At 38.5% G+C, this 20,963-nt stretch overlaps 1 protein-coding gene across 1 annotated transcript in view; it reads right to left on the reverse strand.

The window, feature by feature from the left end:
* The window catches only part of ABLIM1 (actin binding LIM protein 1), a 222,432-nt gene that overhangs the window by 68,591 nt on the left and 132,878 nt on the right, over nt 1-20,963 (reverse strand). Inside the window, exons 6-7 of the mRNA XM_063307206.1 lie at nt 17,450-17,576; nt 16,694-16,787 (exon numbers count right to left, since the gene is read on the reverse strand). Of these exons, the coding sequence (XP_063163276.1) occupies nt 16,694-16,787; nt 17,450-17,576 (221 nt within the window). The remainder of the gene's footprint in view (nt 1-16,693; nt 16,788-17,449; nt 17,577-20,963) is intronic.

The raw sequence follows: 20,963 nt of genomic DNA on the forward strand, positions 1-20,963 counted from the left end.
TACAGTCGGTAAAAACAAGACCTGGAGCTGACTGTAGTTCAGATCACGAACTTCTTCTTGCACAATTTAGGATCAGACTCAAGAGATTAGGGAAGACCCACAGATCAGCTAGATATGAGCTCACTAATATTCCTAAGGAATATGCAGTGGAGGTGAAGAATAGATTTAAGGGACTGGACTTAGTAGATAGGGTCCCGGAAGAACTCTGGACAGAAGTTGGCAGCATTGTTCAGGAGGCGGCAACAAAATACATCCCAAAGAAAGAGAAAACCAAGAAGGCAAAATGGCTGTCTGCTGAGACACTAGAAGTAGCCCAAGAAAGAAGGAAAGCAAAAGGCAACAGTGATAGGGGGAGATATGCCCAATTAAATGCAAAATTCCAGAGGTTAGCCAGAAGAGATAAGGAATTATTTTTAAACAAGCAATGCGCGGAAGTGGAAGAAGACAATAGAATAGGAAGGACAAGAGACCTCTTCCAGAAAATTAGAAACATTGGAGGTAAATTCCAGGCCAAAATGGGTATGATCAAAAACAAAGATGGCAAGGACCTAACAGAAGAAGAAGAGATCAAGAAAAGGTGGCAAGAATATACAGAAGACCTGTATAGGAAGGATAACAATATCGGGGATAGCTTTGACAGTGTGGTCGGTGAGCTAGAGCCAGACATCCTGAAGAGTGAGGTTGAGTGGGCCTTAAGAAGCATTGCTAATAACAAGGCAACAGGAGACGACGGCATCCCAGCTGAACTGTTCAAAATCTTGCAAGATGATGCTGTCAAGGTAATGCATGCTATATGCCAGCAAATTTGGAAAACACAAGAATGGCCATCAGACTGGAAAAAATCAACTTATATCCCCATACCAAAAAAGGGAAACACTAAAGAATGTTCAAACTATCGAACAGTGGCACTCATTTCACATGCCAGTAAGGTAATGCTCAAGATCCTGCAAGGTAGACTTCAGCAGTTCATGGAGCGAGAATTGCCAGACGTACAAGCTGGGTTTAGAAAAGGCAGAGGAACTAGAGACCAAATTGCCAATATCCGCTGGATAATGGAAAAAGCCAGGGAGTTTCAGAAAAACATCTATTTCTGTTTTATTGACTATTCTAAAGCCTTTGACTGTGTGGACCATAACAAATTGTGGCAAGTTCTTAGTGGTATGGGGATACCAAGTCATTTTGTATGCCTCCTGAAGAATCTGTATAACGACCAAGTAGCAACAGTAAGAACAGACCACGGAACAACAGACTGGTTTAAGATTGGGAAAGGAGTACGGCAGGGCTGTATACTCTCACCCTACCTATTCAACTTGTATGCAGAACACATCATGCGACAAGCTGGCCTTGAGGAATCCAAGGCTGGAGTCAAAATCTCTGGAAGAAACATTAACAATCTCAGATATGCAGATGATACCACTTTGATGGCTGAAAGTGAAGAGGAACTGAGGAGCCTTATGATGAAGGTGAAAGAAGAAAGTGCAAAAGCTGGTTTGCAGCTAAACCTCAAAAAAACCAAGATGATGGCAACCAGCTTGATTGATAACTGGCAAATAGAGGGAGAAAATGTAGAAGCAGTGAAAGACTTTGTATTCCTAGGTGCAAAGATTACTGCAGATGCTGACTGCAGTCAGGAAATCAGAAGACGCTTAATCCTTGGAAGAAGAGCAATGACAAATCTCGATAAAATAGTTAAGAGCAGAGACATCACACTGACAACAAAGGCCCGCATAGTTAAAGCAATGGTGTTCCCTGTAGTAACATATGGCTGCGAGAGCTGGACCATAAGGAAGGCTGAGCGAAGGAAGATCGATGCTTTTGAACTGTGGTGTTGGAGGAAAATTCTGAGAGTGCCTTGGACTGCAAGAAGATCCAACCAGTCCATCCTCCAGGAAATAAAGCCAGACTGCTCACTTGAGGGAATGATATTAAAGGCAAAACTGAAATACTTTGGCCACATCATGAGAAGACAGGACACCCTGGAGAAGATGCTGATGCTAGGGAGAGTGGAAGGCAAAAGGAAGAGGGGCCGACCAAGGGCAAGATGGATGGATGATATTCTAGAGGTGACGGACTCGTCCCTGGGGGAGCTGGGGGTGTTGACAATCGACAGGAAGCTCTGGCGTGGGCTGGTCCATGAAGTCACGAAGAGTCGGAAGCGACTAAACGAATAAACAACAACAAGCCTCATTGAAGTCAATGAGATAACAGTAATACTGTTTCAGATAATTAATCTGAAACATGAGATTGTTTCCAAACAGTTTGCCTTCAAAATTTGGTAGCAATCATTGGGTCAAATAAAGAAAAGACTTTGTGTATTATGGAAGCAGGAGTCGTTAACACATCTAGAGGGCTTCAGGTTGGGGAAAAATGGTCTAGATTGCAGGGGGGGTTACTGTACTTAGTTACACAATTATCAATCATAAATGGAGACTAACAGATTGTTTTCTGTTGTGCCCTTTCAGGTAAAGGTTACCACTGGCAAGATAATTAAGCAGTATTATAAGTTAATAATAGAATTACTACTTCCATAAAGCCTTCATATCTCTATAGGCAAATTAGGGCAAGAATAAGTATCTGAAAGTTGTCTAAACTTATTAAGGAAGATTCCAAATAGCACAACCTGCCAACATTTGCATAACCCTGAACTGAGGGAGAAGACACATACAGACATAACAAAATTTGTTAAATTAAAGTGATATAGTGAGACATCGGAAAGCTATTTTTTTTTTCTGATTCTAGAACATAATTCACCGAATCAGTGCCTTACTTTCTGCAGAAACTATATTTTCTTAACAAGCCAGTAAACCTAACATTACAGCTTCTGAAAATCTATGAAACCTTCCTTCCCAAAACTTTGGGTTTCTAATTTAAAAAAAGTAACAACATCCTTTTGCAAAGCATTGGAAAATCAGGGGTTCAGGGCTGCAGAAATGTACCAAAAATTGTACAGTGTCTCCAAGAAATAGATCTAGCTGGCCAGCTAGCAAATATTTAGATTAAGCCTCTTTGGTTAAAAAGTCAAATTATTAATTATTGTGTCCAAATATTTAAATGACAAAATTCTGTTTGCAAATCATATTACTTAAAGGATATATTCCTTTTAAAACCATTGATGTTATTACAATGAAACCCTATGGATGTCTACTTGGAAATAAGTCACAGGAAGTTTAACAGGATTTAGTCCCAAGCATATATAGGATTGTGATCTTGAATGTTCTTAGCTTTTTCTATGAAGCACTGAAAATGTCCAGTCCTGGCTTGGGGATTTATATATGTAAATGTGTAGATGCAAATTCCATATACAACCTTGTATCAGGGTGGGTATTTTTCCTGGCTTTCATATCCTACTTGTGGGCTATAAGTGTTCTTGGAAGTATCCTGTGAGAGATGTTTCTCCCCATGTCAGAGTAGAACATAATTTTCTAATACTTCTGATCTCATTGTGTACTTCTTTCCAAAAGAACTGCCATTGGGATGTGGAAATGCACATTATCAGGCATCACAAGGGCTACTTCACTGCCAATGGATCTGGAGGAAAGGCTAATTACAAACATATCTTTTCTTTTGGCCAAGAATACATTTTTATGGTATTACAACTGAACAGCTGGGCTCAGTTCTTCTATCTTAATAATTCTATCCAACCATTTGAAAAATAATTACTTTTACTAAAAAAAAATGAAGCTACCTAAGATAGCACTCTATTTCTTCCACGGTGAAATGGTTTCTCTTCTCATTGACATCTGGGTCTACTAAAATATTTGATGATACCCTATTTCTTTATATCTTGCCCTTCTTTTTATATTCTCCAAGGAGCAGTATATACTTAGAAACAGCTTATCTTTATGCTGTTTAGGATCTTATGACCCTGGAAATTTAATGGAACACCTTATGTAACAAAGACATAGATTGTTCATGGCGTGGCTTTATTTCAGCTATTCCCCAAAAGCTATATGTAACTTCCTTCCTTTCTTCTGGTGCCTTCCTATCATGTTACAACTCTTGACTTTCGGATAATTATTTTATAATGCCATGTCACTTTCATAGTACTTCTTAGCTTGGTAGCACTATCTAAACATTGTCTTTGGAGATGGCATATCACTTTCCCTTGCTCCCCTCTCACTAACATTTTTTTAATGTGTCCTCAGTTTTGTGAAACATAAGAAGACCACTCATATGCCAGGCAGAAAAATTATTATAATACAGGCAATAAGGGCTGGAAGACAAAACATCCCTGAAAACAGGAAGAGCCAAAATACAAAAAGCTTTCTAAAATTTGTAGTCAATGTTTTGATCATGAAATGTTCTCTCCTCAGAATGGGCTGGTGCTGAGATGTGTTTCATTTCAAAACCAAGTAAAGACCTGACTGCTGGCCCAAGCTTTTAGATTTTAATGATCACAGCTTGGTCTTCATTCACCATTCCAAACATACTGCACTATATAATGCATCTCTAAAAGCAAAAATATGTTATGCTTTTATAGCTTTATTGTTCCTTTGTTTTTATTTTGCTACCCACTTTTGGCACTTTGTGTTTTAAAAATATTCTAATAAACCATTCATAAATATTTCAGGTGTTCTATTTTTTTATTTTAATTTCAAAAACACATCTCGACTCTGTATTTCCAGTATAACACACTGGTAGATAATTCTATATAAGATGTATATGCCAGGGAGAATGCTGATTTTACTTCCTGATGACTGCAAAGGTATATATTTTTGAAAGTCATGAAAAGACATTAAGGCAACAGATTTCTAGTTTCCAATTCTTTGGTGCGTGCCATCAGGCCCACCTTTTTCCCTACTTGAATGACAAAGAATTTATATCTAGCACATGCTGTGTGCATGTGGAAATGTCAAGGCTATGTATGTTTGAGAAAAGCAGTATCAGTATAAGACGGTCTCTCTATGAGAGAGAAGCCCAGAGGGCTAATTTATTGTGGTATTATTTAACAAAATAAAGAAAAAAGCAAACGTTTTCCCTTTTCCAAAGAAAATTAAGTTCAGTGTAGTACAGTGTTTAATATAGTGTTTGCAAATAAAACACATAGTGATAAAACTAATCAGAAAAAAATGTGTGGCTAAATTTATACAAGTAAGATTAAAGGGCCCTCAAAAAACAGACCCACAGCCGATCTCCTTAATGAACAGGAGGCAGAGACAATTACAGACCTGTTTTCATGAGTTCTCCCAAAATTCTCTGTGCTGCATAAGCATCCAGTCCAAACTTCAAAGATGTGGAAACGAAGAACAGTCCCCCCACCTGGCTTTTGTATTTGCATTCTGAGGTAGTACAAGTCTTTTGGCTTGTTAAATGACCCGGGTTTTGTCATCTATTTCCCCCACCCTGACTCCTTCTGCAGATGCAGCACCATAAAAAAGACAGTAGAATCCCTTATTTCATTAAAACTAAGAAGAAAGGTTGAAAACAATATGATTTTTTTCAGAGTACTGAGAAAAGAATGGAGGTTAAAGGCAACAGCAAGAGAAAAGAAAAGAAAAAGAAAACCCTTAACATATTTCTGCAATTCTTTAGCTAATGATTCCAGATTTTGAAAACTGATTCTAGCTGAATTCATTTCTTCCATCCTTAAGAAAGTGACTGTAATGGCGTCCATTTCTCTTTGCCTTAAGGAAGCAATAAAGCTTTAGCTTGTTTTGTTAAAAGGGAAAACTGGAGCTCCTCAAAGACTTGTATGACAATCTGCATTGGCAGCAAAAGCAGTATGATACCTTCTAGGCCAATCCGAATTTCACTATACCATACTCCCTGATTGTATTCAGTCATAATGTAAGGATGATGTGTGGACTCAGCTATTCTAGTTAGCATTATGTGTGAACCCACATACCTTTTCTGGAGACTTCACATATATTTCTGGTATATCACTACTGCTTTGGCTCTCTTTTCAGAACTTTTTTTTTAAAATAGTCTGTTAGTGAAGCATTTAAACGTAAATACACATAAAATATAAAATCTATATTTTCAAATTTATGAGGCTAAAGACAAACAGTAATTTTAAAGGAGCTATATGCAATATGCTTCACTTTTGCCCATGTCATACTGGCTAATTTATTCTCTCCATTATACAGGTAGTCCTCACTTAATGGCCCTAACTGGGACTTGCAACTCTGCTGCTAAGGAAAACAGTCACTAAGTGGGAAATCACGTGACCACAACCATGCTTTCCAGCTGGAAAGAGGCAAGACTAGTCAGTTGCATGCCTTAAGCTTTTGTTTGCCTCCTAACTATTCCCCCGCCCTTTGGAATGCTTGAGTGCCTGCTTACTGTCTTGTACACATCGAAAGCAATGTGATTCTGCTGGGAGCCGCGGGCATGCTATGCAAACAGCTTACTCTCTTGAAATCTCTTCCTCCCCAATCTCTCCGCTCTGTGAGGTGGGGGGGGGGGAACGACAAGTGATTTCTGTAAGCAAACTCTCCTTTGCCGCACCCTTTCCCCCTTCACAGAGAGGAGAGAGGTAATATTTATTTCAAAACATTTGTATCCTTATTCTTAAAAACAGTAGTGCACAATCAATTACAGTAGCATGTTAAAAAAAACCCACCCCTTTCAAAAGGGTGTCTTTAGTACACCAATTCATAAATCTGGACATCCATTTTCAGACTTGAATGATTAAAAGTAGGCTGTTCTCAGTATGCCTCTTGAGTAATTATTGTGTATGTGTACACACACACATCAATTTTAGATTAAAAAATCTCTCACCAAAGTATGCATGAATTATAGCGACACTCTCCCTTTCTGTATGTTTACTTAAAGGAAAGTACATGGGCTCTAATATTTCTCCCACATTAATGTATTAATTCTTTGGACTTCTTAGTAAATATATACATGGTTGTTCTATATTAACTAATTAGAAAAACATTTGCCCATGTGTCATATTTTTAAAATGGATAAAAATAGAACTGATTAAGAAGAAATTAAAAAGTTTTTAATATACACACTCTATTGATTCCTTGTACTGGCACAGATTAATATCTACATTCCCCAAAACAAGAAGTCACACCAAATTCACATGAATGTATTTTGTTCTTGCAATTTGTTTGCTATATGATAACAACTGGCTTAGTCAACCTGTCCTTTCCCTCCTGCTTTAAAGTGGCATGCTTTATTTTAAATAATTGTAATGCTGCATATTCAACAATTCTCTCAGGAAGATTTACCTTCTGCTAAGACTTCTTTGGTATGTTTTCTAAAACTTCACCATCCAATGAGTTGTACGTTCCATTTTTCTCTGACTCAAATAACTGTGAGAATCATCTTGCTGACATGAAAAAACTTCCAGATCATTTTATCACAGGGAAAACTCTGGCAATATTGTTCCTAATCCAAAGCATAGCCCTCTCTACTTTCAAAATCACAAGGCTGTAGTCTGGTCCCCAATCACTCACACTGCAGAAACAGAGAGAGATTTTTCTAGCTTTTCAGTTGAAGCTAGCAATCAACAGACCAGCCCATTATGGAAAAAAGAAGGGGGGATGTCCCATTGCTTCAGGTGAGGGCAGTACCATTTGTCTATGTTTATCTAGCTACTATATAGTAATTTTAGTAGAACTGCTCAGAACATTGCTCCTTATAGTAAAGTGATGAAGGGGATTTTGTTTCCTTCTACAACCAAAGCGAGGATCAATTCTTCTCAAAGAAACAGATATTCAATACCTCAAACTGTAGTTTATATTTTAATGAGTAAATATGCATTGTTAAGATTAATCTAAAACTTTTCTGTTCATGTTGATGAGTCTTTACATTCATAATTGACTTCTTTAAAAACTGCCTTTAATTCAATTATCTTGATTAGATTCCTATCAAGCTATACTACAACATTATGTGAGCAGTAACAGCAAATACCTAATTAATGTAGTCCTCTACATATACTCTGTACATATAATTTGGGTGGTTTAAGCTGGTCTTGGAAAACAACTGAAATCAAGGAGAACTTTGTACAGTATATTTATTTTTATGATGTGTTTGATACATTCAGTTTTCCTGGCAAATATTCAGCTCAACTTCATTACTAAATCTGCAATCTAATTGGGTTAGCAACTAGGTTGGGTTAATTGTAATTTCAGATTTGGCAGTTCTTTTTCAGCGAGATTTTGTTCCTTAAGGGAAAAACCTGATACAATTCTAATTAGTCAAATTCTAGTGGGAAAGATAGATATGAATGTAGGATATAACACCTGTCAAATATATTTTCTGAACTGAAAACAAGTGACCTAACTCCCTATGCAGCCTTAAAAAAACCAGTTTAATGGTATCTAAAATTTAAGTTCAAAGCTACTCATTTTAAAAGAGTAGGATAGAGAATTCACTGTCAGCAGTGATCACAACAACTACAATGACACTATCGTGCATAATGTTGTCATTTGAACCCTCTCTCCTCCATGGGTGCCTATGCTATCTGTGATGGGCAATGGCCTAGCACTGGACTCTTGCAATGGCCATGATTGAAAATGATAGTGGGCACAACCAAGGCTGGCATCTCTATAACCCCTTGTTCTCTCCCACACAAATAAAATACAGTTTGGGCATGGGCCTCACTAACAGGCCACAATAAAGTCAGAATGATAGTATGTGTATCATGACAACATCATAAAATTATGCAGTTATGTAATTTGAACTATGATGCATGATGTATTCATTTGCTCCCTTGCATCCCCCCACCAAAAAGCCTCTGACGTGGGGTTGAGATTTACATGTTATGCTAAGCCATAACATAGTTTGTCTGGTTCCAGTTTAATTTGATGTGTGAATTGCCCATTGTGGTTTATTAAATATGGTTTATGGCTTAGTACAATATTATATTAATGCTACAAATTAGGGATTGGCCAACACATCATAGTTTGGATAGTAAATCCACTCAAAGCCTCAGCTCTCTTACACACATACACATGGACAGACTACACACCAGAAATACACACACAAGTGATAGTGTCACTTATCTGTGATCTGCAAGGAAGTGCAGCAATTTTTGGCTGCATTAAGTGTGCTGGCTTTGAAATTAAAATCTTACCCTTTGTTTCCAAATTAGCCAAGTGACTTAAGAGTGCCAGGTTATGACTGTTCAATTGAGCACTGGTTGTGATTTCCCAAGACAAGCAGAGAAAAACCATGGGTTATCCATCTATGTTTTGAAAGAATAAGCCAGGTTTTTTTTAATATAGCTAAGTCTATTACTGTGTATCAACTGTATTGAAATTTAATAGGAATGTTGAAATTGACAAAATAGAACAATAAAAGGGCAGTTGTTTCTGAATGTTGTACAGGTAACTATTTCTGTTTAGCCATTACATGTTTTACACTATCAAAATTAATTTGAGAAAACCCATTAAAAAAAAAATCCTTCTGGCCTTTCCATAAATTAACAATGCATACCTGATGGCTTTATTTTTATTCATCTATGGCTAATTACAAGGAGCTATACAGTAGTTCCTAGAAATCCAATCTGGCAGGTATTTCCCTGCACAATAAATCTGCCTGTTACACAAAAGTTAGACGGGTAGAACAATGGTTTTCTTTTTTGGCAAAGGAATGGGTTTATAAAGAAAATTTCCCCTCCCCAGATTGTCAGAAGATGAGTCAGAAATGAACTTGTTGATATATACCATAAAATAAATTCAGTATCTGTTTATGTGTGTGAGACTAGGCTGAAGCTGCCATAACCTAAAGATGAAGCAGGCACATAAGCAGAGAGGACAAAAGTCAGGAATCTTGTCTAAAGGATCCTATCAGGGGAGGGAGACAAGAAGGAAGCAAGTCGTAAGGAAATGGAAATGTCACCTGAGTGACAAAGGAAATTGGGCCTCAGCAAATGGGCCTGCAAACAGACCCCATCGAAGGAGATCAAAGGAAACCCCCACCCCAATCCCATCAACAAAGCAAGGACTTTTGAACCCGCCTACTCCTGGAGTTGTTTTTGGATCCAGACTTGGTGGCTTCCGTCCCTCTTGCTAGTGCCTGGCAGCCTAGTTGGGAGGATGAGGGTAAGTGTGGATGAGTGTGTGTGTGGGGGAAGAGCAATTGTACCTTGCAACCAGTAAAATTTGCTGTTACTTTAAATTCACTGGGTCTCCGTGTATTTCAAAGAACCTGTTGTACCTCACTGTTCAATTGGAAGTTATCTGTGTGTGTCCCCAATTATTTCCCAGCTGTTGACCAGGGCTGTGTGTCTTGTCTGCTCAAGCCGCACCTATCTGGAAAACCAGGTAGAAAGCAAGGGGGGCTGACAAGATCCGCGTGCCTCAACAGGCTGTGAGTCTGTGAGTGACTGACCATAAGCCGAACCTGGGAGCTTGTGCGTGTAATGTGTATGTGTTGTGTCTGCAGATCAAATATTAAAATAAGTGCCTCTCTATTTTCAAGAGTTTTCCATTCTTCAAGATGCTTGACTGAGATGAAATAAGGGATGAATAAGGGTGTTCTGTTCTGATCACAACTTCCTCTGGAGGACATTATCTGTATCTGTTGGCCCCTGAATCCTATGCTCATCTCTGTTTTGCTCCCTATCATGGCATTGTATACAAATAACAAAAACTGTTTTCTGATTGCAGCTGCTTCCTGACTATTTTTGTAATGAAACAATGCTCTAGATAAACAAATCAGCATGTGAACATCATAGAGGCCCAGAATTACAATGGAGTGAATTCAAACCCATCAGTTCCACTCCCAGGAAGAAAAGATTTGTTCCAAATTATCCCACTCCACAATGAGATCCAACATTTGGCCAAAACTGATCCACACCCTTTCCATTTATCATTACAATTCCAAAAGGTTTGGATCCAAGTAAATTAAGAAGTGACTCTTCCAAACTTTCCAGTTGTTAGAGGACACTATTTTTTAATATATCAAAAAAGGAGAGATTTTTAATTGTGGCCATGAGTGGGGAAACACAACTGGCTTCTTTTCAACATCAGGTCAAAAACCTATTTGTTTGTCCAGGCAATTTAAACTAGTTTATTTCCATTGACTGGTGTGTGTTTTCTGTCTTCTTTCACTGTAATAATTGAAGTATTCTACACTGTATTGGCATTTTAAAACACTGTGCTAAACATTTAATACCTATTAAAACATATGTACATTTAGTATTAAGAGTTAATAAATTAAAAAATGCAAATTGCACCAGTTGCCCTCCTTTATTTCTCAAAACAAAATGGTACATTTTCTGAAGTAAAGAAGTTCTTGTTGGTATTATATTTAAATTAAATTAAATATAACACAATACAAATTATTAAATTATATTATTAAGAGGAAATTTTGGGTCCCCCCCCTATAGGGTCACATTCTTTTCATACTATTTGTTCTAGATAACAAGGCTTTGGGCAATAGCCAACAGAAAAGATGCTGCTTTCTGCTGATGTTACCTTTTTCCCACTTACAAATGTGCTTCAGTAGCAATAGCCAATAGCAGATTTATATCATAAACACAAAAAGTTCTTGTTTATCTCACTGATATTTATCAGCTTTTAATGAGTTTGTATAAAGTTGGCCAAGTTCTAAAACAAGCAGCAAAAGAACAAGGAAAGAACTGATACCCTTCTTCAAACACTGTATTTTCCTCTTCCTTTATTTTTCTAGACTTCACAAATGTTGTTGTTTATTCGTTTAGTCGCTTCCGACTCTTCGTGACTTCATGGACCAGCCCACGCCAGAGCTTCCTGTCGGTCATCAACACCCCCAGCTCCCCCAGGACGAGTCCGTCACCTCTAGAATATCATCCATCCATCTTGCCCTTGGTCGGCCCCTCTTCCTTTTGCCTTCCACTCTCCCTAGCATCAGCATCTTCTCCAGGGTGTCCTGTCTTCTCATTATGTGGCCAAAGTATTTCAGTTTTGCCTTTAATATCATTCCCTCAAGTGAGCAGTCTGGCTTTATTTCCTGGAGGATGGACTGGTTGGATCTTCTTGCAGTCCAAGGCACTCTCAGAATTTTCCTCCAACACCACAGTTCAAAAGCATCGATCTTCCTTCGCTCAGCCTTCCTTATGGTCCAGCTCTCACAGCCATATGTTACTACAGGGAACACCATTGCTTTAACTATGCGGGCCTTTGTTGTCAGTGTGATGTCTCTGCTCTTAACTATTTTATCGAGATTTGTCATTGCTCTTCTTCCAAGGATTAAGCGTCTTCTGATTTCCTGACTGCAGTCAGCATCTGCAGTAATCTTTGCACCTAGGAATACAAAGTCTTTCACTGCTTCTACATTTTCTCCCTCTATGTGCCAGTTATCAATCAAGCTGGTTGCCATAATCTTGGTTTTTTTGAGGTTTAGCTGCAAACCAGCTTTTGCACTTTCTTCTTTCACCTTCATCATAAGGCTCCTCAGTTCCTCTTCACTTTCAGCCATCAAAGTGGTATCATCTGCATATCTGAGATTGTTAATGTTTCTTCCAGAGATTTTAACTCCAGCCTTGGATTCCTCAAGGCCAGCTTGTCGCATGATGTGTTCTGCATACAAGTTGAATAGGTAGGGTGAGAGTATACAGCCCTGCCGTAGTCCTTTCCCAATCTTAAACCAGTCTGTTGTTCCGTGGTCTGTTCTTACTGTTGCTACTTGGTCGTTATACAGATTCTTCAGGAGGCATACAAGATGACTTGGTATCCCCATACCGCTAAGAACTTGCCACAATTTGTTCTGGTCCACACAGTCAAAGGCTTTAGAATAGTCAATAAAACAGAAATAGATGTTTTTCTGAAACTCCCTGGCTTTTTCCATTATCCAGCGGATATTGGCAATTTGGTCTCTAGTTCCTCTGCCTTTTCTAAACCCAGCTTGTACGTCTGGCAATTCTCGCTCCATGAACTGCTGAAGTCTACCTTGCAGGACCTTGAGCATTACCTTACTGGCATGTGAAATGAGTGCCACTGTTCGATAGTTTGAACATTCTTTAGTGTTTCCCTTTTTTGGTATGGGGATATAAGTTGATTTTTTCCAGTCTGATGGCCATTCTTGTGTTTTCCAAATTTGCTGGCATATAGCATGCATTACCTTGACAGCATCATCTTGCAAGATTTTGAACAGTTCAGCTGGGATGCCGTCGTCTCCTGTTGCCTTGTTATTAGCAATGCTTCTTAAGGCCCACTCAACCTCACTCTTCAGGATGTCTGGCTCTAGCTCACTGACCACACTGTCAAAGCTATCCCCGATATTGTTATCCTTCCTATACAGGTTTTCTGTATATTCTTGCCACCTTTTCTTGATCTCTTCTTCTTCTGTTAGGTCCTTGCCATCTTTGTTTTTGATCATACCCATTTTTGCCTGGAATTTACCTCCAATGTTTCTAATTTTCTGGAAGAGGTCTCTTGTCCTTCCTATTCTATTGTCTTCTTCCACTTCCGCGCATTGCTTGTTTAAAAATAATTCCTTATCTCTTCTGGCTAACCTCTGGAATTTTGCATTTAATTGGGCATATCTCCCCCTATCACTGTTGCCTTTTGCTTTCCTTCTTTCTTGGGCTACTTCTAGTGTCTCAGCAGACAGCCATTTTGCCTTCTTGGTTTTCTCTTTCTTTGGGATGTATTTTGTTGCCGCCTCCTGAACAATGCTGCCAACTTCTGTCCAGAGTTCTTCCGGGACCCTATCTACTAAGTCCAGTCCCTTAAATCTATTCTTCACCTCCACTGCATATTCCTTAGGAATATTAGTGAGCTCATATCTAGCTGATCTGTGGGTCTTCCCTAATCTCTTTAGTCTGATCTTAAATTGTGCAAGAAGAAGTTCGTGATCTGAACTACAGTCAGCTCCAGGCCTTGTTTTTACCGACTGTACAGATGTCCGCCACCTTTGGCTGCAAAGGATGTAATCAATCTGATTTTGGTGTTGTCCATCTGGTGAAGTCCATGTATAAAGCCGTCTCTTAGGTTGTTGGAAGAGAGTGTTTGTTATGCAGAGTGAATTGTCTTGGCAAAATTCTATCAGCCTGTGTTCTGCTTCGTTTTGTTCTCCCAGGCCATACTTACCTGTAATTCCAGGTGTCATTTGACTGCCCACCTTAGCATTCCAGTCTCCTGTGATGAAAATAACATCTCTTTTAGGCGTGTTGTCCAGTAGGTGCTGCAGATCCTCATAGAACTGCTCTACTTCAGCTTCTTCAGCATTTGTGGTTGGGGCGTATATTTGGATCACTGTGATGTTAGATGGCTTGCCCTGAATTCGAATTGAGATCATTCTGTCGTTTTTTGGGTTGTATCCAAGCACTGCTTTAGCCACTTTACTATTAATTATGAAGGCTACTCCATTTCTTCTGTGGTCCTCTTGTCCTCAGTAGTAGATCTGGTGGTCATTTGATGTGAAGTGGCCCATTCCAGTCCATTTCAGTTCACTGACGCCCAAAATGTCTATCTTTAATCTTGACATCTCACTAATAACCACATCCAATTTGCCCTGGCTCATAGATCTTACATTCCAGGTTCCGATGGTGTGTTGATCCTTAGAACATCGGATTCGCCGTTCACCACCAGCACCGTCGGCCGCTAGCCGTCCTTTCGGCTTTGAGCTAGCTGCGTCATCACGTCTGGGGCTAGTTGAGCTCATCCTCTGTTCCTCCCCAGTAGCATTTTGACCATCTTCCGACCTGGGGGTCTCATCTTCCGATGGTATACCGACATATCTCTGGTTGTACTGATCCATTTAGTTTTCACGGCAAGAATACTGAGGTGGGTTGCCATTACCTTCCCCAGGGATCGCATTTAGTCTGACCTCTCTGTCATGACCTTCCCGTCTTGGGTGGCCCTTCACGGTTTAGCTCATGGCATCATTGAGGTGCTCAAGCTCCAGCACCACGACAAGGTAACGATCCTTTGCTGAAGGACTTCACAAATAGATGACGAGAAAGTCAGAGGCTGAGAGTGGTAATAAGTGATGCCTTCTGTTTGCCTTAGCAAGAACATGGAACTTATTATATCAAGACTCCCTCAATCTATGCTTTGAGATAATAGAAAAATCCACTATTTTCTTGCTTTAATGACCATGTAATGTACTAGAAGTGATACACGTTTCTTGAGAAATGCAAACATTTTCTCCACTGTAAAATCAGGAAGTGTAACGGTTGCCTAATCCCAAATACTCAGTCTCACAAGCTCGGGCTTAAAGATAACTGATTTATTAAAGGAATAGTATGCAAATACAGAGAAAGCTGAGAATGAGCAAAAGCGCGCCAAATACAAACTAAATACCCTCGCTTCAAACCCAATCCCGCCCCTCGCCCCACCATAGCAACCACCCCCTCCCAGGTGTTGGCAACCGTCACACATCGGCCTGGGAAAGTAACCTTGAAGACATGTCATAACCCAAACATACATTCCTGCAGAACAGCAAGGAGATTACAGCCTGGCACGGCTGAAATTCCCCTCCCCGCAAATGACAGACACGGAACAGGAGAGTGACATGTGAAACGTTACGATGTATTCAAACCATTGGAACGATGAACATGACAGGAAGTCAGTTTATTACATCTCAACAGGTCACAGTCCCTATATTAACGTTATGGTCTCCACTGGACTGGTGATAATACATTTAAAAGAAGTTATGAAAAAAAATCTTCTAGTTACGCAGACTCCATCAATACAATTACTTAGCTTCTTCACAGAATCTGGTGCTGCCCTCTTGTGCTTATTGTCTACTATTATAGTACTGCTCACTACAACTTAACTGAAATATATTTATAACATACATGCAAATCTCCTTATGGAGCCTTGAATAAAAACATACTGAGGAAAGCTTTTAAAAGTACACAAAGTTAGACAAACTTTTTAAATAACAAGTAGCCATTATTTGAAATTATTTAAACATCTACTCCTGCCAAAACCAAAATACAAATTAGAAAAAAAAAAAATGGAATGTTTGGCAAATACTTGTTCCTTAATTTGGAAATTAATAGAACACGTTTGGTGATTGTTTTGTAACTACGAACTTGTATAATTGTACATATTTAAGAGCGGAGGCATCCACAGGGCAGCAAGGAAGTCAGACTGGCAAAAATAACATTATAATTCAAGCATCCTTTTTCTACATGCAACATGAAGTTGCCTCCATGCCCCGAAGGAGTGGTTCTTGGAGCAGTGCTGCTAGAGGGCACTCAGTTGAGGAAAGCTGTCATGAAGAATCTCCATTTTGCTATAATAATGCCTCATATGTAAATTAATGGTGGAGACTGGAGGAAAAAGAATAGATACTGGATCACCCTACACAACAGTGTCCCCTCCTTCTCCTTCATACACTCTACAGTGAAAGTTCTGGTCAGGCAATGGTTAGCTTTAAATCTTCCCACGTATTTTTTGTACCATATAATTAAACCCACTAAACCTTATAAGGAAAAATTGGACTGTTTATATCCAGATGACCGTTACAAGGCAATAAAAAGTTACTTCATGTGTCTTTTTGACATTATTTAGGGTTAGCCAAGATTCTTGCAGGCCACATATGCCAGCCTAAGATATGCTAAGGATAGTTTCATTGTGTAAAGACCTTGCTGGTCAGTGCTTCTGATGTCCAACAACATGTGGATTTTTTCCAAATCTTGAAGCCTTGGTCATAGTCCAATTACATTAAATAATATGTGCCTTTTCTTCCTTGTATAACATAAAAATACAGATAAATATAAATACATCTACACATACACACACATATGACTGTAAAATACAGGTATATTAAACAGCTACACTTAATGTTGCATATTACTTACTTCTAGAACCTTCCCAGTGATGAACTGGTGACATGCTTCACATTTGACTCCAAAGAGAACCTGATAGTCCTTTTCACAGTAAGGGGCACCGTCTCTGAATGTAAACCACAAGATACAAATTAGCTTCACTAACATATTATACACATTCTTTTACATTCAATTCCCTTGGATGTCCTCATATTTTAGGTTGAACACAAGGCAGCTATTAATGAGGCTGAACTTAGTAAAATTAAAGACAGCTTCTTAGGTTTCTTATCAGCTGTATCTCACTGTGCACTTATTATTACCACTTATTATAAATGCATTTCTGACAGCCAGAGAATGTAAACATTAAGTGTTGAACTGTGGCAAAGAAAATCCAGGTTTAAATTTCTCTTCAGCCAGCAAAGTCGCTAAGTAACCAGCTCTTGGACTAATCTACCTCCAAAGAATGTGGTAATAGCAACATGAAAAAGGAGGTACAGGAGCAAGTAAGCTTATGCTTCTGACAAAATCTGGTCTCAGCATTCTGAGAACAGAGTATCTGACTACACATTTTGATGTGATGCCACACGAGGGAGGATATAACACACAAGCATTTTTTCTCCATGGTTCACATGATGCTTCCTTTATAGGAATGAGTCCTGAAGGGCAAAGAAATTATTCACACCTGAATAGAGAGCTAGTATTTTGAGTCTTCTTTATAATAATAAATGATTTAAATGCCAGTTGTTTAAAGATCCGGTCAAATATCCGGTGTTTTCTATATGGACTTACTTGCTGATGTATTCTCCAGTTAGGACCTTTGCACAGGCCTTACACTTGAAGCACCCAAGATGCCATTGCTTGTCCAAAGCTAGCAAGGCTTGTCCATTTTTTATATCTCTTCCACAGCCTGCACAATCTGCAAATAAAACAAGACACGTATATCAGGCTACTCATTTTTACTGATCTGTATTTACTCAGACTTCCACTCCCAGATTAAGCCATCTATAGTCATTTTAAAAACTCAACAAGAAAAGCTTGCCAAGTGTTATAGAAATTGATTCATAGTGTTACAGATAGATAGATAGATAGATAGATAGATAGATAGATAGATAGATAGATAGATAGATAGATAGATAGATGGATGCAGACCTTATAGAGGAAGGATCCTCTATAAAAAGCAACTGACAATTTTCTTTCACCTTTGTGTAATGATGTTTTTAATTTTATATGCTGGTTTATCGATAATAAATATTTATTGATTTTAATTTTGCATATTATTTTTGCATTTTACTTGATTTTAATTTTGCATATAATTTCTAGAAATAAATATATTTTCCTAGGAGGTTGACAATCCTATTTTTCCCTCTCTTTTCTCATTGATCTTTATAAATTATCACATTTCAGTCCTCTAGATGGCAGCAACATTCTAAAAGTTTACATAAAACTAGCAAAATAAGAGGAAAATAATAAAACTACCCAACATTTTGTCATGACAGAAGTGTGATACTAAAAAGTTCCCTTTACACATATTCCAGTACCAGAAACAAGGGACTTCCTTTTTAGTTGCAAAGCATTTATTTTGCTATCTAATGAAAATGAGTGACCAGGAAAGGCAAGGTAAGCTAAAAATGTAAATGTGTTATCTTTTAATTTTTAATTAATGTATTTATTTTTGCCTATAGCACTGATTTTTCCTGGAGGTTTCCTATACAATAACCAGGCCCAACCCTGCATAGTCTTCAAGACCCAAGTTGGCCAGGTACCTTGAACTGCTGAGATATTCCATAAAAATACCATCAAATAATGGGTTGGATCCAAAGAACAATGCTTAGAGCAAACCCACCAAAATCAATGGGAGTTAAATTAGACATGTCTCAGAGAACCAGTTTGGTTTAATGGTTAAGACATCAGGCTAGAAAGCAGGAGACTGTGAGTTCTAGTCCTGCCTTAGGCATGAAGCAAACTGAGTAACCTTGGGTCAGTCACTCTCTCTCAGCCCTATCAAGCAGTCAATGGCAAGCCACTTCTGAAATCTTCTCAAGAAAACTGCAGGAACTAGTCCAGGCAGTTGCTGGGAGTCAACACTGACTTGAAGGCATACACACACACGCACACAACTTGCCTCAGTGAATTCAGTAAGTCTAATTGTAAGCATGAATGTTTCTAAATTTAGTCCCATCAAATTATGTCAATGAATGTTGGACTAGATCTTGGATGAGGGAGTTTCTGGATATTGTTATACTCCAACTCTCATAATCTCTGACTATTGGTTATTCTGCCTGTGGATGCTCAGCAGTACACCATCTGTTTTGCATGCAGAAAGTCCAAAATTAATTCTCTGGCATTTCCAAGGAGGGTTGGGAAAGTTTCCATCCAAAACCTTAGAGAACCATTGCCAGTTAATTAAGTCATCATTGAACCTGATAATACAGTGACATAATCCAGTCTGATTCTGCTCCTACTGGACAGGAGACAGGTTCCCTACCCCTTGACCAGATTCTTGTATCATTTCTCTTAGGCTACAATCTTCTTGCAACATTCAAATGCTGTTATCAACAGAAAGAATGTCAGACAAAAAAGAACTGAGTCAACCACTTGTCCTAATTGCTAATGCGTCCTTCCTATGCCATATTCCTATGCCATATTTTAAGTCGACCTGGATGAACCCTTAGTCTTCATCAAGTAGCACAGATCAGGTATCCTCGAATGCTCTTGATTCACAATATAAGCCTTAAGCCACCTATCTTTCAATTACACAATTGCTCCAGGACAATTACAATATGTCCAGCACTCTCTTTGATACAAAATCAAGCAGCTATTCAACTGGCCCCAGGCAGTCATTCAAAATAAAAATCTTAAGTGCCTATGGTGTCTAGTCATGAAGCTTCTCTATGTTCTCCAAAATAATTTATTCAAACATTTAAAAAAGGAAAAATAATCTAAACTTGAACAATGAGTCAATATTCATCTGTCCTTTTCAAAAATCAAAAGCATAGTGATCTTTCTTTCAAGGCTTCTGCATTATAAAATCTTTTGACAGGCACATCTACCTTATCTCTAGAATAATAAATCTAAATTTTGTATGTCCTGAGCGAGCAACTAAATAAAGTACACAAAAAAAAACAGATGATGCCTACCTACAAATTAGTCAAGAGGTTTTGAGAAGCGCTTTCAAATGCATAATTTAATGGTATGATAAATATAAGAGGCAAGAAGCAGGATGAAGGTCAGGGCACACAGGAGAGGGACAAAACATAGATTTGTACAAGATGTTATAACTAGTAGTGATACATGAGTCTTGTTCCTTTTCCAAAAGGTCCAGTATATCAGGGGCCTCTAAGAATATGCTTCTTTGTTATCTAGGATGAAGGTAAAATGTCTTAAGTGCCACTTTAGGATGACCATGGACCGTCAACCTGACATATAACTACTGCTGTGGGACTACCAAAGTGCAGATTACTTATTCTGCCAATTCTGCCAGTTCCTCAATTATCAAGAGCCAACCATTCTCCTTGAAAGAATTCCTCTAAAAATGTGTTCTTTGTTTCTATTTCTTGGTCACATATGTACACCAGGATTTAGTTTTAAAAGCATATTGGTAACATTTTAAAAATTACTAAACAATTGAAAGACTTAAACATAAAAATGACCTAAACAACCTAACATGGGAAAAGTATTATTGGTGTCTGGTTTTTCAAGCTTTCTGCCTTTAGAGAACACTTTTTTCAACACTTTTTACATCAATAACTGAGCAGTATCGACCACAAGACCTCTGCATATTCTGGAGAATATGAGATGTGCTTTAGAGTGCATAGCTCAGCTTCCTACTAAACAACTGTCAAAATCAACTGGGCTGTTATCATATGGAAACTGACATCTGACAAAGAAAATGGATACTTATCGGCATTGGAAAGATAAATATATGGCCCCAACTTTTCAGTGTTCTGCAGAATTAATGTTATTAGAAATTTATGAATGAATCATTCTTGATGTCAATAGCTATAGATGATTATAACAAAATATAACCATTCATTGAAATGCTTATTTGCAACACTTCATAACAAATTAATTCACTGTAGGATGAAGGCTCTTTACTGAAGGTTAGGGAGCATAATCTACCACACTATTCCAGTATGGTTTGGTAGAACGATGCTTTTTGACTTCCCAAAGACAGAATGACTGGTCTAAACACACTCAACTGGTTTCTGTGCCTAGAAGGGAAGACTAGGACCTGGGTCTTCCCATCCAAGTCCAGCCCCTTAACAACTACACCACACTGGCTCCCATGTATGTAAACATTCCA

This window comes from Candoia aspera, chromosome 6 (genome assembly GCF_035149785.1).
Source record: "Candoia aspera isolate rCanAsp1 chromosome 6, rCanAsp1.hap2, whole genome shotgun sequence".
NCBI classification, from domain to species: domain Eukaryota; kingdom Metazoa; phylum Chordata; class Lepidosauria; order Squamata; family Boidae; genus Candoia; species Candoia aspera.